General features: G+C 44.5%; 1 protein-coding gene across 1 annotated transcript; it reads right to left on the reverse strand.

Moving 5' to 3' along the window:
- Nucleotides 1-525: 525 nt before the first annotated feature.
- C10H10orf143 (chromosome 10 C10orf143 homolog) lies at nucleotides 526-16,655 on the reverse strand. The gene is made up of 5 exons (XM_075258715.1): nucleotides 16,589-16,655; nucleotides 14,153-14,264; nucleotides 6,861-7,016; nucleotides 6,709-6,762; nucleotides 526-2,439 (listed from the first exon to the last, which is right to left on the reverse strand). Exons 2-5 carry the CDS (start codon nucleotides 14,243-14,245, stop codon nucleotides 2,410-2,412), a joined length of 333 nt encoding a protein of 110 aa, XP_075114816.1. The 5' UTR covers nucleotides 14,246-14,264; nucleotides 16,589-16,655; the 3' UTR covers nucleotides 526-2,409.
- Nucleotides 16,656-26,371: the final 9,716 nt, after the last annotated feature.

The following is a 26,371-nucleotide window of genomic DNA, read 5'->3' on the forward strand; positions in this document are numbered from 1 at the left end:
AGCTGAGCTGTGTGATATATAGGGTTATAGGATAGAGGAGAGAAGCTGAGCTGTGTGATATATAGGGTTATAGGATAGAGGAGAGAAGCTGAGCTCTGTGATATATAGGGTTATATGATAGAGGAGAGAAGCTGAGCTGTGTGATATATAGGGATATAGGATAGAGGAGAGAAGCTGAGCTCTGTGATATATAGGGTTATAGGATAGAGGAGAGAAGCTGAGCTCTGTGATATATAGGGATATAGGATAGAGGAGAGAAGCTGAGCTCTGTGATATATAGGGTTATAGGATGGAGGAGAGAAGCTGAGCTCTGTGATATATAGGGTTATAGGAGAGAAGCTGAGCTCTGTGATATATAGGGATATAGGATAGAGGAGAGAAGCTGAGCTCTGTGATATATAGGGTTATAGGATAGAGGAGAGAAGCTGAGCTCTCACAGACAAGAGTTCTGGATATCAGAGGTGACAACAAAAGCAAACCAAGAACACAGGTACAAAATAAAGGTCATTTTATTTAACCCTAGTGGTTGATATTATTTGGCATCAGAATCTAAAGGTGACACATCTGTTACAATAAATGTCCAAATGTCCCTCTTTTATATAAAAAATCTAAAAATGACCACAAGCTAACTATAGTTTAAGAGGAGTGGCCGACCACCTTATACAAAGTAAGTTCTGAAGGGCCACAGGATGGGAGCCAGTGGTTTATACAATAGTAACTACGGCCAAGGAGTTACAAAGAATGTTTTGCTCCTTATTACAGCGTTCAGATTTGCCTCTCGCTATTATAGGGAGTCTGTCCACAGAACCCAGGCCAGCAGATAGGTTAGGGTCACCTGAATCAAACGGTGTTTTCCCCTTGTGAATCGGGGCCACCATTGGTGAGATATCGATGTCTTTGTCATTATGTAGATGAGCTGTTTAGCTCCTTGAAGCAATGGCGGCGCCCGTGTTGTTCCAAGGAGCTCATTTGCATATCGATAAAACAGCGATATCTCTAGAACGGAGACCCCGATTCACAAGGGGAAACCGCCGTATGATTCAGGTGACCCCGACCCACGTATCTGCAGGGCTGGGATGATAGGCTGGTTCTGATGACAGACTCCCTTAAAAATACATTTCATCGGGTTAATTACACAAATATTGAATTTACAGCTTAGATATGAAAAATAAACAGGAATCGGCATATTAACAGTTAAAAATATAATATTATAAAACAGGCGTCAGTGGTTCTAGGGGTTTGTATAGTCAGTGGAAGAGAAGGAGATTTGTATAGGGCCATGTTCACGTGTCGATTCGTGAACATGTTCAGTGCATACATTGGAAAAGTTCCTGGTAAACTTATATATATATATATATATAGGACACCATAAGCCAAATACTGTTACCTATAACCTCTGTTATTCCTCCTGGAAATGCATTGTCAGAGAGGTTGCTATACCCCTTGTCAATTGGGAATATCCCTACACAGTCAGGACTGACGTGACCATGTCTGTGTTATAAGGGATAGACCCCATTTATAAAGGCTCATACTTTTCCAGGAGGAACAACAGAGGGACATCACAAATAGTCATTTCAGGAGAGCAGACAGGTTTTTTACTTAAAAAACCAACAACTTAGAAATAGAAGTCCCTGAGTTGTCCTTCCACGTGAAGTCTTGATGCTTAGTTCGGCTCAGCTACCTTGGACTGATGGATTACAGATGGGATAAGCTTCCCATACAATGAAATGTGGATTACTATCTAGAGCCCTACTCTACTACTGTAGAGATTATGTTAAAAAAAATTATATAATCTAATATATAATATTGTTATATTAGCAGTTTTAGCTTGCTAGCATTGTATTCATGAACCAGAAAGCTCAGGATGAACAGAATATTTTCCTATTTGGGAAGAAAAAAAAAATTGTAGCATGAACCTATAAAAAGATACATACATGTATTCAAATGGCAACATAAAAAAACACCAATACGTGTTAAGGGTTAATAGGGATCCACAGGACCAGATTAGTGGCACGATGACCGTACGGGAACACGCGTGGACGGAAGCTGGTAGGACGCTCCGGCACTTCTTACATGTCACAGCCTGCTGCAACGTGTAGTTCTTCAACAGCCGAGAGACAAAGGTTAACTGCCAGAGGGATCGGCGTCGCCAAAATTCACATGGGGTAAACAATAGGACAACGTGGATGGAGACCTTGGAGTATGGACTTCCAGCGGAAGAGTCGGTGGAGATTCTACAGTTCAGGCACAGTATAAAGAATCGCAACAAGTCTTGTAATAGTGGAAAGGTATATAAAAATATAAAAAACCTCCTTCTCTAGGGCGAGCATTATACAGCGGAGTGTCTGGTGGGTACCAGGATTAAAAAAAACTATAGCACAAAGTGGAGTCCTCGGTGGTCCTGGAGGTCTACAGTCCCAGGATGTGGTTGATGTGACCCTGAAATGGAAGAGGTGAAGGGTTATTATACAGTATAACTTGGACCGCACAAGACTGTCTGAATTCACCACAATTATGGCCCTAAGAGGGGCTTTCTACTTTGGACTATCCCCCCTTGATGACAGAGTCTTGTAACAATAAGCTGATCATAGTTCTATTGCTCGGACCCTCGGCTGGACTTAATGGCCCTACAGCGCCATCGTGGAGTCAATTAACCACTGTACAGTGCCCATACATGAGAATGGGTTGGACAGGTCGTCCAGAATAATGGACGTTCTTTGTAGCTTTTCTCTACTAAGGTCAAGAGATGAGGAACTTGTCCCCTAGGACCCCTCTTCATTGACTCAGAATTCCCTAATAGGTTACAAGATGATGGGTTATCTAAGCCCTTTAAAGAAGACGTTATCTAGGACCTACCTACTGCTATCCTATCCTTAGGATAGGTCATAAACATGTGATTGGTGAGGGTTCAGCACCCAAGATTACCAAATATCAGTTGTTTGAAGAGACCATGGCGCTCCATATGAGTGCTCCATCTTTTTCCCTGTGCCAATGAAGTCAAGTTCATTGGTCAAATGGTACAGCCAAGTCCCAATGACGTGAATAGGACTGAGATGCAATACCAAGCACATTCCCAATGTACGGAACGGTGCTTGGTATCCGACACCGACGCTCACCCAACCAGTTGATCAGTGGTAGTCCCAGGTGTCTGTTGACTACTCACATACTGATGACCTATCCTAAGGATAGATCTCCTTTATGTAAGGCCCCGAAGACCACTTTGTCAAAAGATATGACTATCCCTAGCGAGATGTAGCCAAAACCAAAAGTGCACCATTCACTAGAACTTTTATTCTACGTTCCGCCATCTTTTTGGTGGGCTTTATATAATAAATGAGACCCAGATCAGAAGACAGAGGTAATGAGCAAGTCTCTCTGTAAGTTTGGTTTCGTGTTTGCCAGTTTACCCTCCAGTACTTAAGACAGTTTTATATCCATCTACCTCCATTACCGGTGTTTTTTTTAGTATTCCACCTCCCGAGCTCCTCAGAGTAGTCACAGAAATGCAAAAGGTTGTCTCGTCACTTTCCTGACTCAAGCAGTCAATCTACAATGTAAAGTTATTGTCACGGTGGCAGCAGGAGGCCCAGATGAGCGGAACGTTCTGTAAAGAAGCGCTGCGCCACTGCCGTCTTTTATGAATTCACAGTGTTTACCAGCCAGATGTCTCACTCGAAATCAAACCTTTTATCCCGGGCCTCCCCGCTGCTCCTCGAGCTCTTTCTTGATAGAGCAGCACAAGCAACATGATCCACACACAAGAGTGACTTCTCCCAAGAGGACCAGAGATGTGGGACGGTAAGCCGCCAGGTTCACCCATCCTCCGCTATTTAAATGTTACATTATACAAGTTTAGAGGTGTTAAAAAAATAAATAAAAAAATTCCGGATGTAGCTTTGAGGTTAAAGCTTATATGGATATCCAGGGATTACAAAAAAATTAAAAAATAAAAAAAAATTGGGACAAGTGGTGGGAATTTTTTTACCTCTTTCTTAAAAGAGATATCAAGCAAAAAGTGGAGTCCTGGTGCACAACAAAAATTTTAAGGTCACTGTACAAATGGGCAAAAATCTTGTCCGAGGCCACCAATTGTTGCCTATCCAGATACATGTGGGCCTCTCAACTCTTCTCCAATGACAGACATTGGGGCATAGAATTGGGTTTACCAGTATTCAACATGCCCAATACTTTGGCCACGCAGGAGATAAGCCCGAGCCAGTGGGCAGTGATGGGGAGTCTGGACCAAACAAAAAAGTTATACAAACTACAAAATAAAATAATGAACTATAATATAGAATTCTCAATTCTGTAGGAATTCAATCGCTGGGTTTTCAATGAATTTCAGGAGCTTTATTGCTTCCAACAGTCGGAGATGTTGGTTTGGCCTACGACTCCACTATGCTCTGCCATTTGGGGATTGCCAACCGCTCTGGTTATTCCCTTCGGGCCATTGAGAAAATATTCATATTCAGATGGGCTAAGTGTGAAAGAGAAGGTCAGAATTGGGAGAAACTGGATACTCTTGCCATCAAAAATACCAAAATGGCAGACTGAGGCAGGGTACTAAAGCCTTGCTTGTTTTTGGCAAGATCAGCGGGCCATTGACTTTAGAGATTGGACAGGTTTGGCCAACATTTTTTTCTTCCCATACACATGCATATTGGAATCATGACTTGGGAGAGGAAAGCAAGTCCTTAGACCACTATGGCCGCAGGTTTATTTGCATGAAATCCGGGCCAGTTTTGGGTGGAGTTGGAAAAAAAAGTTACTGATCGACTTCAAAAAAAATTAATCAATATTGTATAACTTATTAGATGTGCAGTTTGTTACATATTTACTTTCATAGGAATTCCGACGCTAATTTTTTTGCGATTTAGAAGAGCTTTATTGTCAGCCATTTATGAAGGAGTCCAAATTGAAAAAGGATCAAGCTGTAGGGAAAACAAAGGAGTTGGAGTCGGTGGTTGGGCCAGTATCCCACAGCCCTGCTAAGAACAAAAGCCAAAATCCCATTGCCATTTGGCCAAACTTGGACACCTCCATGCACACCAGATCTTTGGACTCATGCACACAAACAAGTGTGCCATCCAAGGTGGGGCAGATTTTGCACTTGGATGTACCCTATGGGGGCTGCCGATCCGTTCTGCTCCGATGACAGCAGGATAGGACCTGCTTTATGTTCATTGGAACTAAATGGACCATCGGACACCCCGTCGGAGTACAATTGGATGGCACACTTGTCGGTTGCATGGGGCCTAATAGTCCTGCCAAATTGCTAAAATATGTATGAACACCTTTAGGCTAAGTTCACACGGGGAGCGGAAGCGAGGATTTTGACACGGAGAGTGACATGGGGAGCCGCGTCACTCTTGGGTCAAAAACCGCCTGCCACGACTGTCGCGGCTTCCCCCTCCGGAGCAGACGACCCCGGAGGTTGCTGCCGCCAGGCTTATCAGCTCGATAAGCCGCCTGAAGAAAGGGCAGCCCGCTCACGGAAAAAAGTAGCCTGGTGGTCTACATAGACCACCATTGTGAGGGGGCGGATTATGACATGGATTACGCACCATAATCCACCCGTGTGAACGAGCCCTTAGAAATGGAACAAATATCGGTGGGAAGATAAATCACAAGTATCTAAAAAAAAAAAAAAAAAATTAAAAAAAAAGTCTTATGTTTTCAGTCCTTATAAAAAAAAAATATATATTTTTTTTTAATATAAATTTTTTAAAGATTTGTTGAAAAAGTTAGCCTAGATTCCATCTGTATCCTAAGTCCATATTTCACTTCCAAGACTTGGCCTATAACCGTCTACGTGAACAAACTGAGAAGTAGTATTTTTTTTTTTTTTTAAATTCATTTAAAAATTATGGTAATTGTTTTAGGAAAAGAAGAAAAAAATTCAGCCCAACAAAAACCTATTCAAAACTTTAAGATCTAAATTCAAATTTTCAAATCTTCTATTTACCTATGCATAAGGAAGAAAAATAAATTTTTTTAAAAAATTCAGTAAATTTATAGCGCGTACAATTCCAGCAGTCTACGAGCGAGCGAGCGAGTCTATGGGAAGAGATAGTTTCAGGCCAGTGACTCTCTATTGTGTGGACACACATCATACATGCCCAAATTAATTTCGCCAAACAAGCGCTCTCAGCCCGGGATAGAGCAGACAGGCTTGTCAGACAAGATCAGTTATCGCCTTCCCGGAGCGCGATCCTAAACGCTCATCATGGCGAAAGACTTGGGGCAATGAAAGTAATAGATGGAGACGCGTTATTGTAAGCTAAATAATGCATTCTCCAATCTTATTTATTAGATATGCAATCAATACTGGTACAGAGATAAAAATCCACTTGGCCGTCTCCCCGCGCCCGACTCATTATTTGTGTGTTCAATATTTATTTAGTCAAATCAACATAAAACGCGATTTTGTTATTTCGATGTCGTCGGCTTCTTAAAATGCATTGAAAGCCGTTTCATTTGTAATTATATGGAAAGCCCGCCGCTCGCCCAAAGGAAAGTCTATCAATCTTCCTTTATTATTTACAGACCTTATTTCTCAAGGACGTAATTGTCGTTTTTATTAACTACATTTTATAGATCCGATACGGCGGAGAGAGGAAAAAAAATGTGGATTTTTTTATTATAAAAAAATATAAAAAAAATAATAATAAAAATAATAGAATAAAATACAAAATATATCAGGCTCACCGATTCTCCCGCCATACATCTAGGGCAGATTTGGGGGGATGGATTTTGGGGCAGCTAGAAGAAAAAAAATAAAAAAAATTAGAATGCGATATTAGGTTGAAATAATGAAACAATAAAATAGTAAAATAATATAGAATAAATAGTTACCGTACCATACAGTGCTGCTGTATACCGCCATTAGGCACACACCCATTTACAGGTTGGTTTACATTGGGCGCTACCTCTGCCTGCCAGCACACCATGTCGTAGTCGTTCAGTAGGACGCCATTTGTGTTGGCGAAACGATCCAAGCCTTGGCACGTCCGCTTCTGTAAAAAGCAAAGTGTTAAAATTTTTTATTAAAAATCTGCAAATGCGTTACCCAACGTTGGGCGTTGGCCCGACCATGCAACGATTCTGAAAATGTATGCTTGTATGATAGGCTATGCAAGAATTTACCGGGACCGACTTTAAACAGGGCGTATGACGTATTCTTGGTAGTGGTGGATACTGGTGCGGCGGCGCGGTCCTATAGACTTGTCCCATATGGCACCCAATAATGGCAATATCAATAATACAGCAAGTGTCCAGCATGTAAACACAAAATGCACATGTCGGGGGTCCTGACAATCTGACCCTGGCCAGTCTTAGAGGACTATTACTTTACATACCTGTTCTGGGTTATTGCAGCCAATAGACCCGGGGGTTCCCGCCAAGTTACAACCCTGAGTTATGTGCTCTGAACCCCCTTCAGTGAAGGAGTGTGAACTCCCAGACCCCTCACCAATCACCCTTTAAGCACTGGAAGCCATTCCGCCCCTATTCGAAGAACCGCAGCGCCATCCACTCTTCAGTGGTGATGCCAGGTACTGCAACCACGTCTGTAGAGTTGGTAGGACAAACCACCAAGTCAGGCTACTATTCTTACATGGCATGACTTCATAAAAAGCTGACAGTCATGGTAGTAAAAAGCAGTAAAGATCCTCTAATACACAAAAATGGTAATGTTGTGTTACACCGTGTAATATGGGATTGTTCTGGGAGTGTCCTGATAAAAAACTCAAAAACAATTGTAATTTTTTTTTAAAGTCTATATACAGTCCTATGAAAAAGTTTGGGCACCCCTATTAATCTTAATCATTTTTAGTTCTAAATATTTTGGTGTTTATAACAGCCATTTCAGTTTGATATATCTAATAACTGATGGACACAGTAATATTTCAGGATTGAAATGAGGTTTATTGTACTAACAGAAAATGTGCAATATGCATTAAACCAAAATTTGACCGGTGCAAAAGTATGGGCACCTCAACAGAAAAGTGACATTAATATTTAGTAGATCCTCCTTTTGCAAAGATAACAGCCTCTAGTCGCTTCCTGTAGCTTTTAATCAGTTCCTGGATAAAGGTATTTTGGACAAACAATTCAAGTTCAGTTAAGTTAGATGGTCGCCGAGCATGGACAGCCCGCTTCAAATCATCCCACAGATGTTCAATGATATTCAGGTCTGGGGACTGGGATGGCCATTCCAGAACATTGTAATTGTTCCTCTGCATGAATGCCTGAGGATTTGGAGCGGTGTTTTGGATCATTGTCTTGCTGAAATATCCATCCCCGGCGTAACTTCAACTTCGTCACTGATTCTTGAACATTATTCTCAAGAATCTGCTGATACTGAGTGGAATCCATGCGACTCTCAACTTTAACAAGATTCCCGATGCCGGCATTGGCCACACAGCCCCAAAGCATGATGGAACCTCCACCAAATTTTACAGTGGGTAGCAAGTGTTTTTCTTGGAATGCTGTTTCTTTTTGGACGCCATGCATAACGCCTTTTTTTATAACCAAACAACTCAATTTTTGTTTCCAAAATGAAGCTGCCTTGTCCAAATGTGCTTTTTCATACCTCAGGCAACTCTATTTGTGGCGTACGTGCAGAAACGGCTTCTTTCTCATCACTCTCCCATACAGCTTCTATTTGTGCAAAGTGCGCTGTATAGTTGACCGATGCACAGTGACACCATCTGCAGCAAGATGATGCTGCAGCTCTTTGGAGGTGGTCTGTGGATTGTCCTTGACTGTTCTCACCATTCTTCTTCTCTGCCTTTCTGATATTTTTCTTGGCCTGCCACTTCTGGGCTTAACAAGAACTGTCCCTGTGGTCTTCCATTTCCTTACTATGTTCCTCACAGTGGAAACTGACAGGTTAAATCTCTGAGACAACGTTTTGTATCCTTCCCCTGAACAACTATGTTGAACAATCTTTGTTTTCAGATCATTTGAGAGTTGTTTTGAGTAGCCCATGATGCCACTCTTCAGAGGAGATTCAAATAGGAGAACAACTTGCAATTGGCCACCTTAAATACCTTTTCTTATGATTGGATACATCTGGTTATGAAGGTCAAAGCTCACTGAGGTTACAAAACCAATTTTGTGCTTCAGTAAGTCAGTAAAAAGTAGTTAGGAGTATTCAAATCAATAAAATGATAAGGGTGCCCATACTTTTGCACCGGTCAAATTTTGGTTTAATGCATATTGCACATTTTCTGTTAGTACAATAAACCTCATTTCAATCCTGAAATATTACTGTGTCCATCAGTTATTAGATATATCAAACTGAAATGGCTGTTGCAAACACCAAAATATTTAGAACAAAAAATGATTAAGATTAATAGGGGTGCCCAAACTTTTTCATAGGACTGTATACTATACATATATGGTATGTAACAAGCTATGTGTTTAATCATACAAGAACACTAATTGTATAATTGAATTATATAATCTAAAAAATAATTTGAATTTTGAATTTAAAGTCAGTAACTTTTGCCAGACTCCACCCAAAAATTGGCCGAGTCTCCAACTCCATAACCCCGACTTTCCCTCAGCTCCTCTCTTCTTTTAGCAATTTTGGCCCCAGTATTAGCTTTGGGTGCCCAGGGGCATCGGATCATTGCGGGGTCCCCATATCGGACCCCCACCGATCAGGTACAGATTGCCCATTATGTGGATAGGTTATTAGTATAACCTTTGGGGAGTTGGAGTCCCCCTATAACTTGCCAATATACTAAAAATATTACGTTCCTACACATTGGATATTGCATTAGCCTTATAAGTAAATTTTAACCATTTGCATCCGCACCGCCTCTTACGGCAGAGCCTTGACGTGACCTCATCGTGAACCACAAAAAATTTGGGGAGACTACGTCCAGCCCAGACATGGCGAGCAACAACAGATCGCAACGGTTTACGATAAAACACTGTATCAAGAACGCGGTCTAGTCGGCCATGTCCACAGCTTGTCACATTGTAGCAGGCGTCCTCCATGCTCCTCTATCCCATTAATGATGATGTACCGGCTGTCAGGCGTCACCGTCAAGGTGAATGGGAGACGACTCCTCCGTATATTTATCACATGGGGCCAACCAGGCGGAACTAATGTGAAACATATGAATAATACTGGATGCATTCAGAGGATTATCCGGAGGAGCCCTTTTCTTTTTGGACAGGTGACCCTTCTGCTTTGGATTAGACGTGAATCATTTAATCCACTGGTGGCTCAGCGCTCCCACAGCAAGCACTAATGGACTTTACATTTGCACTTAGCAATGGGAAATGTTTCGAGATACCATCGACATTAATTCTGGTCTACTAAACTGCTGTGACCATACCAGGAACGTATCCGAGCTTCCAAGACCGGCGCAACGTCTTATTAAAGCTGAGAGACGCTCTTCCCTCTAGTACGAGACATAAAAAGTGGGATTACCAGACAAAGATGTGCCATTTAATAGCCGACTCTGTATCCTGCAGACGAAGATTCAGAGGATTAAAGGGGCGCCGTACATTGTGTACTAATAGAAGGCTCAATGAACGCTGGCCATCTACTCTACATTACAGGGATCCTATCATTAAAACTCAATTTTTTCTCACTAACACATAGGAATAGCCTTAAGAAAGGCCATTCTTCTCCTACCTTTAGATGTCTTCTCTGCGCTGCCATTTGGTATAAATCCTGGTTTTCGTCGGTATGCAAATGAGTTCTCCCGCAGCACTGGGGGCGAGTCCTAGTGCTCAAACAGCACTGGGGGCGTCCCCAATGCTGCGAGAGAACTCTCCAGCGCCGCCTCCATCTTCTTCAGGATTGTCCTCTTCACGCGTCTTCCTCCCTCGCTGGCTTCAGCCTTGTAGGCCTCGGGCAAAGTCAACTGTGCAAGCCTGCCGGCCACAAGAATATGGCCGCTTACACAGTATTGTAAGCGGCCATAACATCATCAATATGAGACCAGTTGAGGGGTCCAACACCTGCACCCTCACAAACAAGGGACCGCAGCATTTGGGTGAATGCTACAGTCTGCAAACTACTTCCAAGCACTGTACGGTACATTGTATGGCGGCTGTTCTTGGGATTGCAGTTCACCTCCATTCGCTTGAATGGGACGAAGTTGCAAACAGGCCATGTGACCCATGAACTTGACATCACAGAGACTGTGAAAGCGAAACAGCAGCCGCACCGTGAGCGCTGCTTCTATCAGACAGTCTGTGGGGGTTTTCGTGGACTTACATGGAGCAAAAATGCAGCAGAGTTTTTGCTGAGTTTGGGAGCCTTCACACGGAGTAAACGTGCGTGTATTTTTGCAAAATACACATGTTAAAATAAGACTCCCATTGACTTCAATGATATTTTTTACACGTGTAAAAATACGCCTGTAAAATGTCATGGAAGTCAATGGGAGTCTTAATTTTACACGTGTATTTTGCAAAAATACACGCGCATTTACTCCGTGTGAAGGCTCCCTTTATTTGCATTGTGCTTTTTCACAGCGATTTGCTACAAATAGCCTAAGTCTTAAATGGCTGTCAAGGATCTGAAAAAAAATGGTACTAATGACCTATCTATCTATTTTGCAATTGGGGAGGAAAAAAAAACCTTAATTTTTTTCTTGAATTTGCAAATGCATGTAATGGAGTCCTCACTACAAGTGCAGGTTTCACACCCTACCGCGCCATTACCACTTCTAACAATCGACCGGAATTTCATCTCTTTCATTTGCGACTTTGTAAAGAGAAGAAAACACAGATTGTTATGCAGATCAGTTTTGCAGCCAAGGAAACAGATCAGGTATACAGCGCATTTGTTTTACAAAAACTTCCCATCAGCATTTGTATATCTGCTTTATATGCGACTTGGCCTCCTCCAGGGGCAAAACAGGACGAAACAACACGGAAAGGCGCGCTTATTATTAGACGTCACGAAAAAAAGGGGAAATGTTTCACCTGCTGCTTTCCTATAAGGTCAGGGTACATGGAGATTTTTAGTGCATGAGTAAAGTTGGCCATAAACAAGATACCCTTCAATGGCCGACATCATTGTTGATCCTTCCATATACTGTATATGCTAAGCCAAACATGTATGCTCAATAACCAGACATCTCTGAAGTTTTTCTCCAACATTCTTTGGTATATGTAGGATGGACAAATAAGATATCTTATGGCCAGGGGCATAACAAGAAGATACGGGCTCCATAGCAAAAATTGCAATGGAGCCCCACTCTGGAAAGGCCACCATAAGCAGCAAGTTCAGAGCTCGAACAGCGTCTGATTGCTTTGGTCTCCATTACATCAAGGGTAACGCACACCGTGGAGTCACCTATGACATAACACAGGGTTAATGCACACACAAAAACATCCTTGTGTCCACTGTGACATCACAGCATAGAAGAAAGTCATTCTGATGATGTCACACACCGGCATTATGGTGTCCCAGTAAAGTAATGGACGTTCCACATCCCCTTCCATCACTAACCGCACCCTAGATCTTACGCCCATAGAACATAGATAAGAAGTCAAGTACACAACCAAGGACATGCCCAGGTCACCCTACAAGAACTTCTGAGCGGCCATGATGAGACAAGTCCATTCCAACCTCCCACAAACACGGCATTCTGTTCCATCTCACAATCACATCGCGGGTTCTCACCTTAAATGTTGTGCGTTACTTTAAATTTTTCACACCAGGCAGAATTGCAGGGTGTGCGAATGTGCTAAGACATCTCACATCACATGAACTTTGAGCTCGACAACTAGGCAATATGAATTTCTTATCGTACGCTATAAAGTGGAAAAAAAAAAATTCTCAGGAGTTTTGAGAAATAACACTTCACAGCTTGTTGCTAAGGAAAGAACACGTATTGTCAGGTCGCGGGAAACGTGGAAGGATCGAACGAAAAATAAGAGACAGGACAAAAGTGTTGTGTGATAAACACATGTATGAGGGGGCGCCAGGGCGCGGACACCTACCTGCAATGGTTTAGGTCAAGGGATAGCAAAGACAGCAAATTCCTAACATAGTGCTTGGCCAAGTTACGATATTAATTCAGTCTGGGGCGACCATTGTAAATTTTAATTGTAACCGAAGCCCAGAACTCCATAGAAAACCAGTAATTGGTTCCAAAGTCCCCCAAAAATAAGAGGAAGACTTCAATGGCTGCTATACAGTGGGCAGAGCTTTCTGCTTCCAGCCCTGTATTGTGTATTGGAGAAATGGAACCATAAAGCTGATCGGTGGGGGGGACAACACCTAGCCCACCGACCGATCAGGTATCCTCAGGATAGGCCATAAAAACATTAAAGGGATCCTATCATTAAAAGGCAATTTTTTGTGACTAACACGTAGTAATAGCCTTAAGAAAGGTTATTCTTCTCCTACCTTTAGATGTCTTCTCCGCGCCACCGTTCGGTAGAAATCCCAGTTTTCGTCTGTAGGCAAATGAGTTCTCTCGCAGCACTGGGGACGTCCCCAATGCTGTGAGGTAACCCTCCAGCGCCGCCTCCATCTTCTTCAGGAATGGCCTCTCTACACGGTGTCTTCCGGTGCTGGGGTCAAACTTCCAGGCCTTGGGTAGAGTCGACTGCGCGTACCTAAAGGCCACAAGAAAATGACTGCTTACAAGCCACAAGAAAATGGCCGCTTACTGTGCAAGCGGCCATATTTCTTGTGGCCGCAGGCATGCACAGTCGGCTCTGCCCGAGGCCTAGAAGTTTGACCCCAGCGCCGGAAGAAGACGTGCAGAGAGGCCGTTACTGAAGAAGATGGAGGTGGTGCTGGAGAATTCTCTCGCAGCATTGGGGACGCCCCCAGTGCTGCGAGAGAACTCATTTGCATACAGACGGAAACTGGGATTTCTACCGAACGGCGTCGCGGAGAAGAAATCTAAAGGTAGGATTGAGAAAAAATGTGATTTTAACGATAGAATCCCTTTAATATCTACACTGTTGATCAATTTCCACGCAGATATTTTCCCCCACAACGCGAAAATTTGGTAAAACATAAACACTGTGGATTCTCTGCCTGCGGTGGAAATGTCTGCCATAGATACCCCCTGTAAAAGGTGCTGGCAGCCGCGGGAAAGGCGGCCATGCAAGCTGATCTGTGATAAAAGAAATGTACATAAGATATCAGATGACCTACGTTGAGCGGATGGTCTATCACCGCGTCCATACACTGCCGCTTCCTCATGTTCACCACGTTCAGATCGACCGCCATGTCTTCACACATCTCCATGCTTTACTTCCGAGAGATCCTAGGAGAGGAAACAATGACAGTAAAAGCAATGAAACCCGGCGGACCTACAACCTTCAGCCACAAATGCCGTACTGTTCAATCAGATAAAGCCCCTTTCTTCCCGCGCTCGCTGCTGCCAAGTGTTAGGCCGGGGAAACAGCTGTGAAAATGGTTTCTGGGAACACAAGCCTTTTAGTTATCCGCAGAGGTCGTATAACCCGGGTGTCAGTGTACGCTGGAACGTGTGTCAGCCCAGGATGAGTTATAAGGGGTCATCTGCCGTCCCAAAATGGAACGCAGGTGTAAAAGCTCGACACGTTCCCAGTAAAGTCCCGGACGAGATCACCTCTTACAAAGCACTGAGCCTTGACGTGATACTTCAGGGTGTACTTTGTATTACTCGGAGACGTCTTACCTTTGACTCCCATTTACTGATAAACTTGACATGTCACTCAGGTTCTAGCGCTTTCTTCGTGAAAGACGCCTTTCTATCTCAACGGACAAGAGACTTAAGACCGAGGACAGACAAAACACTTGAGACTTTGGGAATTGTCAAGGTGTCAGTAACAGAAGTTGTGGCCTAGTCTGCTATGGGGATGTGAAGCTCAGCAGTCGCAACAAGTTACCCCCTAGTCACAGGATAGGGGTCCAAAGTCTGAAACACTCATCAATCAAGTTTACCCTACTGTTACTAATGTCCGTTGCTCTGATCCATTACTCTAATGTAGAAAACTTGACGGAAGCTTACATTCCTATGAAAGAAATAGGAACATGAAGGAAGAACATGTCCATGTTTTGTTTGATTTTTTTTTACATTAAAGTCAATGGGAACAGACGAAGATGTCCATTGCTCTCATCCTGTGATATAAGAGTTTGTCTCTAACACATAGGTTAGCATGTGGTCATTGAATCCAGTCGAGAGAATGAGCGCCAACACGTCGTAAGTCATGCCATGCAGATTTTTTTGGTGTGTGAATGTGCCCTAAGCTGTGCCACACATCTCTGTGTATATGGCTGACTGAATGAGTTTTCCATCTGATTTGAGGATCTGTATACATGGAGCGGACCATCCTGATGCATAGTTCCAGCAGCCGGGCCTGTCCCACAGGGCAATGACAAGACTAGTCTGGAGACCACGCAGGACCACAGGGGCAACAAAACCACAAGTATATAAACCTGATACAATGCTGTAATGAAGTGACTTTTATATAATAATAGCAGAATGCACAGAGTTACTAATAATAAGAATAGTGTTATAGACAACTTCGTACAACTTTCTAACAGTCCCAACTTTCTTAGTTGTTGCAAATCTGTAGACACATCAGTGATCATGAAATAATGTCCAAACCTTGCTTGTACTCCTCCAGGTATATAGCGCTCGTGTGCTGGGTACTGTCTGGTTCAAGCAGCTGGCTTATGGATGGGGCTTACTATTCCCATGGGTTTCAGGTAACTCTAGGACTCACTGGGGACCCTGCACTGATCACACTGGGGACCCTGCACTGATCACACTGGGGGACCCTGCACTGATCACACTGGGGGAACCTGCACTGATCACACTGGGGGACCCTGCACTGGTCACACTGGGGGACCCTGCACTGGTCACACTGGGGGAACCCTGCACTGATCACACTGGGGGAACCCTGCACTGATCACACTGGGGGAACCCTGCACTGATCACACTGGGGGAACCCTGCACTGATCACACTGGGGGAACCCTGCACTGATCACACTGGGGGAACCCTGCACTGATCACACTGGGGGAACCCTGCACTGATCACACTGGGGGAACCCTGCACTGATCACACTGGGGGAACCCTGCACTGATCACACTGGGGGAACCCTGCACTGATCACACTGGGGGAACCCTGCACTGATCACACTGGGGGAACCCTGCACTGATCACACTGGGGGAACCCTGCACTGATCACACTGGGGGAACCCTGCACTGATCACACTGGGGGAACCCTGCACTGATCACACTGGGGGAACCCTGCACTGATCACACTGGGGGAACCCTGCACTGATCACACTGGGGAACCCTGCACTAGTTGCCCTGGGAACCCTGCACTGGTCCCACTGGTCCTGCCTGGGACAATCTGCTCAGACACAGTTTCAATAAACAGCATGTATTCTAGGACTGTAATGGCTATTGCACACATGGCTTTAGGAGCCCAATACTCTGCATAGTCCTAGGATCAGCTGTAGGAGGCGCACTACATCTCCCAGCACACCCCTTTAACCCTCATGCACCTAATGGGCCACAGTAACCTGCCCGTATACTGGAGTACGGAGATCACTTACGCACTGAGCCACCCACATGGTCCAGACACATAGACTTACCGTCCCCAGGGATAGCCAGCAGTGAGGAGAGCCCCGTGTGTGCCCGGTGTGTGCCCGCTGGGTGTCCGCCCCGCAGAACGTGCAGAGTGTTACAATGTATCATCCGGCCCTCCCTCCAGCCAATCAGCGGGCCGCATTCGAATCCAGTGACGTCATTAACCAATGCGTGATACAAACAGGGAAGCGAGGAGATAGAGGATGGCTTAACCCCTCGTGTCCCTGCTCTGTCCTACTACTGTCACCGGTCAGTGCTCCTTCTGAGACAAGACACATTCAGATGGTCAGGTTGGTAACTGCATGCGGTTTTGATGCGGTTTTTTGACAGTTTCCTTTTTTTATTTACACCTATAAAATCAGCAAAAAAAAATGACACCCAACCTCACCATGTGAATGTGCCCCTAGGAAATCTTTGCATCTAAAGTAACGTTTTTTTTTTTTCTTCTGCCTAATATCTGTTCCTGCCAACAGTTTTTTTTTTTAATGTAGATTGTGAGGCCCATATAGGAATCACAATGTACATTTTCCCTATCAGTATGTCTTTGGAGTATGGGAAGAAACCCACGCAAACACGGGGAGAACATACAAACTCCTTGCAGATGTTGTTCCTAGCGGGATTTGAACCCAGGACTCCAGCGCTGCAAGGCTACAGTGCTAACCACTGAGCCACCGTGGTATCCCTGTTTTTATTTTTTAATAGGGCTGGAAATAGAAGAGGTGAGGGGAGTCAATTGGGGCACTAAACCACTGAAAGGTCCTAATAGACTGGGGGTTTAATGTCCCAAATAGCCCCATTACAAAGCCACCAGTGCACACCAAAAAAAAATAAAAAACATTATAGTCCCCTGATGATGTACTCCTCACACTGGGTACATTCAGCTTCAGTAGGCATACCCCCAGTGGCGTAACTAGGAATGGCGGGGCCCCATGGCGAACTTTTGACATGGGGCCCCCCCCCTCCTCCACATTCCTATTATGTCCCTTAGTCGCCCCTGCACACACTATTATTCCGCTTAGTGGCCCCTGCACACAGTATTATTGCCCCATAGTGCCCCCTGCACACAGTATTATCCCCCATAGTGGCCCCTGCACACAGTATTATCCCCCATAGTGGCCCCCTGCACACAGTATTATCCCACATAGTGCCCCCTGCACACAGTATTATCCCCCATAGTGGCCCCTGCACACAGTATTATCCCCCATAGTGCCCCCTGCACACAGTATTATGTCCCATAGTGGTCCCTGCACACAGTATTATGTCCCATAGTGGCCCCTGCACACAGTATTATGTCCCATAGTGGCCCCTGCACACAGTATTATTGCCCCATAGTGCCCCCTGCACACAGTATTATCCCCCATAGTGACCCCTGCACACAGTATTATGTTCCATAGTGGCCCCTGCACACAGTATTATCCCCCATAGTGGCCCCTGCACACAGTATTATGTCCCATAGTGGTCCCTGCACACAGTATTATGTCCCATAGTGGCCCCTGCACACAGTATTATGTCCCATAGTGGCCCCTGCACACAGTATTATCCCCCATAGTGCCCCCTGCACACAGTATTATGTCCCATAGTGGTCCCTGCACACAGTATTATGTTCCTTAGTGGCCCCTGCACACAGTATTATGTCCCATAGTAGCCCCTGCACACATTATGATGTCCCCATACTGGCCCCAGTACACAGTATTATTTCCCTTAGTGGCCCCTGCACACAGTATTATCCCCATACTGGCCCCTGCACACAGTATTATACCCCATAGTGGCCCCTGCACACAGTATTATCCCCCATAGTGGCCCCTGCACACAGTATTATCCCCCATAGTGGCCCCTGCACACAGTATTATGTCCCATAGTGGTCCCTGCACACAGTATTATGTCCCATAGTGGCCCCTGCACACAGTATTATGTCCCATAGTGGCCCCTGCACACAGTATTATCCCCCATAGTGCCCCCTGCACACAGTATTATGTCCCTTAGTGGCCCCTGCACACAGTATTATGTTCCTTAGTGGCCCCTGCACACAGTATTATGTCCCATAGTAGCCCCTGCACACATTATGATGTCCCCATACTGGCCCCAGTACACAGTATTATTTCCCTTAGTGGCCCCTGCACACAGTATTATCCCCATACTGGCCCCTGCACACAGTATTATACCCCATAGTGGCCCCTGCACACAGTATTATGCCCCATAGTGGCCCCTGCACACAGTATGATGTCCCTTACTGGCCCCTGCACACAGTATTATTTCCCTTAGTGGTCCCTGCACACAGTATTATGTCCCTTAGTGGCCCCAACTAGGAAGGAAGCCTGGCAGGATCGTGGAGAGGTAAGTAACAAGGTTTTTTTTTGTTTCTTACCTCTCCCGAGCCTCCGATCATTATACTCGGGGGTCTGCAAAGTAGTGGTAGTTACACCACTGCATACCTCACACCTCTGGCACTTGCCTCACTAAACAACAGTGCAGGCGCCAGGAGTGCCAAGGATGAGCCCCATGAGACTTATCTCTAGGTTAGGCCAGGTTCACACCTGTGCTCAGGGATTTCGTTCCTCATTCCACTTGAAATAGCTTTTTTGAGGCAGAAACCTGGCAGACCCTATAGACTACAGTTTTAAGCGGATTGGGTTTCCATTTTTTAGGTCCCCAAGCGGACACAAAGGCAGGTGTGAACTGAGTGGAGGTATAACTTTTTTTTCCTTTTAAATGCAGACACGGATTGGCTCAAAAAAACGCGGCAAAATCTGCAACCAAAAAAAAAATCTGGAGCCCTCGCCTTAAAGGGATTTACCAACTACTTTCTATTGAAGTCTTCAGAGAGAGACCAGCAGGGGTCCAACACTCAGGAACCCTGCTGGCCAGCTGTTTGAGAGTACAGGCGCACAGTAGGGTTTCCATGCAGACAATCCACATGTATTTGCTTTTAAGCCATTATTTCAAATCCACTGGGAATAGAAATGCAGCAGATTTTAAAACCCGTCTTATAGGTCTATTTCTGCGCAGAAACAATCTGTATCATGTGCAGGAGAATTAGAATTTCTCATTGACTTTATCGCTAATGGTTTACAGTGCAGATTTTCTGCATGGAAATCTGAGTAGAAAATCCACATGAAATCCTGATCGTGTGTATTTCACCCTACAAAGTGAAACAGCATCTACATTGCCGTCTGAAAGCAATTTTTTAAATTCTGTGCAGTGGCATAACAACTGGGGTAGCATCTGCTACAGGGCCAATCCTGGAAGGGGCCAGGATCGGTGACGCCGGGGCCCCACACACACTATTATTATATTTGGGGAGTCTTTTCAGACCCCCGAGTATTCAGAGAACCGGGAGAGGTAAGAGAACATAAAAAAACTCACTGTTACTTACCTCTCTGGGCTCCAGGCAGGTGTCGGGCCTACATCTGTGACATCCCTGACATCATGACCCAGGCCTGCGTCATTGAAGTTAGCCAGCACCACCGAGAAGTGCTACAGAGCCAGGGATAGGTAAGTAACATTGGTTTCTATGTTGGTATCCTCCTTGCTCTCCGATCATTATTCTCTGGGGTCTGAGAAGACCCCAGAGTATAATAATTGTCTATCAGTATCCACAGTGCGGCATAATACTGTGTGCAGGGGCCTCCACTATGGGGCATAATAGAGAACGCAGGAAGGTGTGTGTATGTGGGGTGTCGGTCGGGGTTTTCGGCGGGCATCGGTGGTCAAGGGGGGACCTCCATGTCAAAAGTTTGCCACGGGGCCCCGCCCTTCCTAGTTACGCCACTGATTCTGTGCATATATGATAAAGGGGTTTCCAAGTTCTTTTTATTGGTGTATCTCCGAGCCTCACCTTCACTTGTGAGGGGCCCCATGTAACATCTTACATGTCCTGCCTTGTTATGGTCCCCTGCTGGTCTTATCATGGTGATGACCTGGTGCTCTTGGCAAGTGACTCTGGCAGCCTATGAATGGCCATAGTGCTGACCTGGTCCTCAAGAGCATCCTCTGATGGGTCCAGGCTCTAAAACAATAATGGTCCATCAGAAGACACCAAATATGAAGGGCACTATGAGCTATTTCCTATGGACTGTTGGTCCCTCAGAGTAATTTTATTAAGGTAGCTCGGTCCGATACTGTCTGCCCTCCATACTGACCTTAGTGATTGGGCAAGTGTCCAATTGGCATGGTCTTGTGTCGAGCACAACATGGCACAATGGCGACCTAGTCAACAAAGCCCATTGGTGATTTCCAAACCACTGACCATACTAGAGTCATTGTAAAAGTCGTTAACCACCTGACTAACTGGCTGGAACAGCGGTCAGGTTAATAGTGTTGCGTAGGACCTCAAAAACATGGCTAGTTTCTTCTTCTCAGTACGTGACATCACGTCCGCTGGTCACATGACCATGCCACATTCCACCCCATGAAAAAGAATGGGATTGCTCTATAGCATGACCATATGACCCACGGACACATTGTCACTTTCTAAGAAGTAGAAAGCAGCCATGTTCTCGATGTCCTGCACAATCCCTTTAAGAGCATCCGATAATTCCATTAATGAATATATATCTATAACGAGGATCTGAATTCCATGAAGATAAGTAGAGGCGACTTTTCACATTTTAATAACAGTCTCTAAAACATCGCATCAACAATAATCTCTATGTAACCAAACACTGCTATGCCGATCCGCAATATTCTAGAAGTCTTCCTTGAAGAAATTTCCAGCTCGCAGCGATGACAGAATGGCAGAAATGAATGCGGTATCAATTGGAAGGGGGATTAATATTATTTATCCCCAGATATTTTCCAGACAATGTTAATTTGTATGCACTTTCCATTGTGAGAAGAAAGATTTATATAGGTATATTAGACTTGTCATAATTGACTTTAATTCCAGGGAGGTTTCTGAACCCTTCAATTTCCTGTAATAAATGAGATAATGAGATGAGGGATTGCGAAAACATCAAAATGACACAGTCTGCATAAAAAACGACCCTACTGACTGGAAGCTTCGCCCGCAACGCAGGAATGACCAGATGTGCTTCCCCCGCTGCATCTTTGATCAATATGCGCAGCAAATCTTCTTGGGGAGATTGGGCAAGGCTTGTCCCCCACCCCAGATTATCATGGAGAATGTCAGTAAGACGCGCAGGAATTGGACTATTACGTCTCCAGTTTGGGACAACCTGTCTTAGGCTGAAGCCCCCTGGTGAAACCCAAAGCAATAATTGACATGCTGGGGGCTTAAAGGGATGTTCCAGGATTTACATATTGATACCTATCCTTAAATCATCCAGGATAGGTAGGGCCGGTACAACCCCTGAGACCCCAACAGATCAGCTGTGTGAAAATAGGTGTAACTTGAAGCTCCTTGGCCCCAATGTCAAGTTTTTAGGGGGGCCCCTATCTACCTGGTGCCTTTAGAGTAATGGTATTTTTATGTGGCAGAAGGATTTTAGTGACCCCCTCAGGGTTGAAGGCCTGGTAGTGTCGCCTCTGTGTCAGTAATGATATGTTCATTGGCCACAAGGTACGGCAGCAGTTCAGTCCCATGGGAATGAGGCTGAGCTGCAATACCAAGCATAGCCACTCCAATATGTGCTGAGTATTCAGTGCAGAGGCCGCAGTACTCACCTGAATGCTGCAGGCTGATCGGTGGAGGGTCTGGGTGTCTGACCACAAACTGATCACATACTGATGACCCTACATTAAGGACAGGTCATCAGTAGGAAAACCCCCATAAAACTACAATGCAAGTTACTTTGTGCTGTGAGTTTTAGTCCTTTGCCATCTGTAAGATAACTTTTGATATACAATACAGGCAGCCAGGCTCTTCACACTGACTTATCTGACTTATGTAGTTAGTTGGAGCTGTGTGAATAAAGGAAAGAGCCTGCAGCAGAGAGAGGCAGTACTGCCTGTGCCTATATAATTTACAGGGAGATACAGGAATACAGTACTGCCTGCACCATGTACAGGGAAATATAGGAATGCAGTACTATCTGTGCCTATATAATTTACAGGGAGATACAGGAATACAGTACTATCTGTGCCTGCACCATGTACAGGGAAATATAGGAATACAGTACTATGTGTGCCTGCACCATGTACAGGGAAATATAGGAATACAGTACTATCTGTGCCTGCACCATGTACAAGGACATACAGGAATGCAGTGCTGTTTGTGACTACACCATGTACAAGGACATACAGGAATGCAGCACTATCTGTGCCTACACCATGTACAAGGACATACAGGAAGGCAGTGCTATCTGTGCCTATATCATTTACAGGGTGGTGCTGGAATGCAGTACTATCTGTGCCTATACCATGTATAAGAAGGACATACAGGAATGCAGTGCTATCTGTGCCTACACCATGTACAAGGACATACAGGAAGGCAGTACTATCTGTGCCTACTCCATGTACAAGGATATACAGGAATGCAGTGCTATCTGTTCCTACACCATGTACAAGGACATACAGGAATGCGGTGCTATCTGTGCCTACACCATGTACAAGGATATACAGGAATGCAGTGCTATCTGTTCCTACACCATGTACAAGGACATACAGGAATGCAGTGCTATCTGTGCCTACACCATGTACAAGGACATACAGGAATGCAGTGCTATTTGTGACTACACCATGTACAAGGACATACAGGAATGCGGTGCTATCTGTGCCTACAACATGTACAAGGACATACAGGAAGGCAGTGCTATCTGTACCTACACCATGTACAAGGACATACAGGAATGCAGTACTATCTGTGCCTGCACCATGTACAAGGACATACAGGAAGGCAGTACTATCTGTGCCTGCACCATGTACAAGGACATACAGAAATGCAGTACTATCTGTGCCTACACCATGTACAAGGACATACAGGAAGGCAGTACTATCTGTGCCTGCACCATGTACAAGGACATACAGGAATGCAGTACTATCTGTGCCTACACCATGTACAAGGACATACAGGAAGGCAGTACTATCTGTGCCTACACCATGTACAAGGACATACAGGAATGCAGTACTATCTGTGCCTCCATCATTTACAAAGAGAGAAGAGGCGTAACTATGGGGGATGCCCCAAAGACAAACCCATAAACCGTGGCCCACCATACACCTACCAACATTTTCATTGGTAAAATAGAGATATTTAAGTTCTGCTCCTAAACTGGCCTGACTCACAAATCTGGATGTGAACCCTCACATGGGTTGGGTTTTGTAAGCTATGCCATTGAGGCCGGAACATGCTTGAATTTGCCAGGATTGTTTCCGAAAATGAAGGACAATTGGCAACTATGCATACAATATAATCTAAGCAGAGAGCTGGTGATCTCATGGCTGCCCTATTGGGCCTCTGCTACATCATATATGGTATTTGCCAACCGCAGAGACACCGATGTGTGCTAAATGGAGGGTGTCACTGAGGGGGCTCAGAGAGGAGATCATATATATATATATATATATATATATATATATATATACAGTATATAATCTAAGCAGAGGGCTGGTGATCTCATGGCTGCCCTATGGGCCTCTGCTACATCATATTAGGTATTTGTCATCCGCAGGCCATCACAGGCCGTCCTTTGTGTTTGTGCCAGTATTATCGGGTCTGACTTGGCTCTGCTTCTGATCGGTGGGATCTGACCACTGCGACCCCAACAATCACAAGAATGGGGCTTCTTACTGCTATGGTGGAGGTAGACGCACCCCAGAGTGACAGGCTTGGGTTATCTCTGGCGCTCACTTACAATGAGGGAGATAATGGGGTGTCTGAGTCCTCCGTGCTGACATTCTCATTGGGAGTAAAATACCCCCATTCTCAGGGTCAGGGGGGGTCTCTGCAGTCTGACCCCACCGATCAGCTATTTACACTCTATCCTATGGATTGACCCTTTATGGAGGAGCTGTCCCTTCTCCTGACATGTATGCTTCACCAAGTACTTGCATTCCCCTTCACATAGTCATTTTGGAGCTTGTTATCTTACAAAGCTGTGCTGTCCCTCAGTTATTCCTCCTGGAAAAGTGTGTCTAAGCAGACAACTGGGTGTCACTAATATCCTGACAACATATCCCACGCCCCAGAATCTCTATCTCCCGGGTATATATATATATAGTGTCTGATCTCCTCTCTGTACCCCCCCAGTATATGTATATAGTGTCTGATCTCCTCTCTGTACCCCCCAGTATATATATAGTGTCTGATCTCCTCTCTGTACCCCCCAGTATATATATAGTGTCTGATCTCCTCTCTGTACCCCCAGTATATATATAGTGTCTGATCTCCTCTCTGTACCCCCCAGTATATATATATATATATAGTGTCTGATCTCCTCTCTGTACCCCCAGTATATATATATAGTGTCTGATCTCCTCTCTGTACCCCCAGTATATATATAGTGTCTGATCTCCTCTCTGTACCCCCCAGTATATATATATATAGTGTCTGATCTCCTCTCTGTACCCCCCAGTATATATATAGTGTCTGATCTCCTCTCTGTACCCCCAGTATATATATATAGTGTCTGATCTCCTCTCTGTACCCCCCAGTATATATATATATAGTGTCTGATCTCCTCTCTGTACCCCCAGTATATATATAATGTCTGATCTCCTCTCTGTACCCCCCAGTATATATATAGTGTCTGATCTCCTCTCTGTACCCCCAGTATATATATATAGTATCTGATCTCCTCTCTGTACCCCCCAGTATATATATATATGTGTCTGATCTCCTCTCTGTACCCCCCAGTATATATATATATAGTGTCTGATCTCCTCTCTGTACCCCCAGTATATATATAGTGTCTGATCTCCTCTCTGTACCCCCCAGTATATATATATATATATAGTGTCTGATCTGATCTCTCTGTACCCCCAGTATATATATATAGTGTCTGATCTCCTCTCTGTACCCCCCAGTATATATATATAGTGTCTGATCTCCTCTCTGTACCCCCCAGTATATATATATAGTGTCTGATCTGATCTCTCTGTACCCCCAGTATATATATATAGTGTCTGATCTCCTCTCTGTACCCCCCAGTATATATATATAGTGTCTGATCTCCTCTCTGTACCCCCCAGTATATATATATATAGTGTCTGATCTCCTCTCTGTACCCCCAGTATATATATAATGTCTGATCTCCTCTCTGTACCCCCCAGTATATATATATAGTGTCTGATCTCCTCTCTGTACCCCCCAGTATATATATATAGTGTCTGATCTCCTCTCTGTACCCCCAGTATATATATATATATATAGTGTCTGATCTCCTCTCTGTACCCCCCAGTATATATATGTATATATATATATATATATATATATATATATATATATATATAGTGTCTGATCTCCTCTCTGTACCCCCCAGTATATATATATATAGTGTCTGATCTCCTCTCTGTACCCCCAGTATATATATAATGTCTGATCTCCTCTCTGTACCCCCCAGTATATATATATAGTGTCTGATCTCCTCTCTGTACCCCCCAGTATATATATATAGTGTCTGATCTCCTCTCTGTACCCCCAGTATATATATATATATATAGTGTCTGATCTCCTCTCTGTACCCCCCAGTATATATATGTATATATATATATATATATATATATATATATATATATAGTGTCTGATCTCCTCTCTGTACCCCCCAGTATATATATATAGTGTCTGATCTCCCCTCCATGTTACAGCCCGTCTCCTCTTCAGCACTCATCAGTGAGTCTGCGCTCGGCCAGCTCGGTCTGCCTGCCTTAGGGGCGGGGCTCCGGTCACGCGC

Source organism: Leptodactylus fuscus, chromosome 10 (assembly GCF_031893055.1).
Source record: "Leptodactylus fuscus isolate aLepFus1 chromosome 10, aLepFus1.hap2, whole genome shotgun sequence".
NCBI lineage: Eukaryota > Metazoa > Chordata > Amphibia > Anura > Leptodactylidae > Leptodactylus > Leptodactylus fuscus.

What these genes read in the sequence shown, in the direction of transcription:
- C10H10orf143 (XM_075258715.1), bottom strand. Translation starts at nt 14,245, where the DNA reads ATGGAGATGTGTGAAGACATGGCGGTCGATCTGAACGTGGTGAACATG. An exon ending in TGATAGACCATCCGCTCAAC is followed by an intron (nt 7,017 to 14,152) that starts GTAGGTCATCTG and finishes TGCTTTTTACAG; the next exon opens with AAGCGGACGTGCCAAGGCTT. An exon ending in GATGTATGGCGGGAGAATCG is followed by an intron (nt 2,440 to 6,708) that starts GTGAGCCTGATA and finishes CTTCCATTTCAG; the next exon opens with GGTCACATCAACCACATCCT.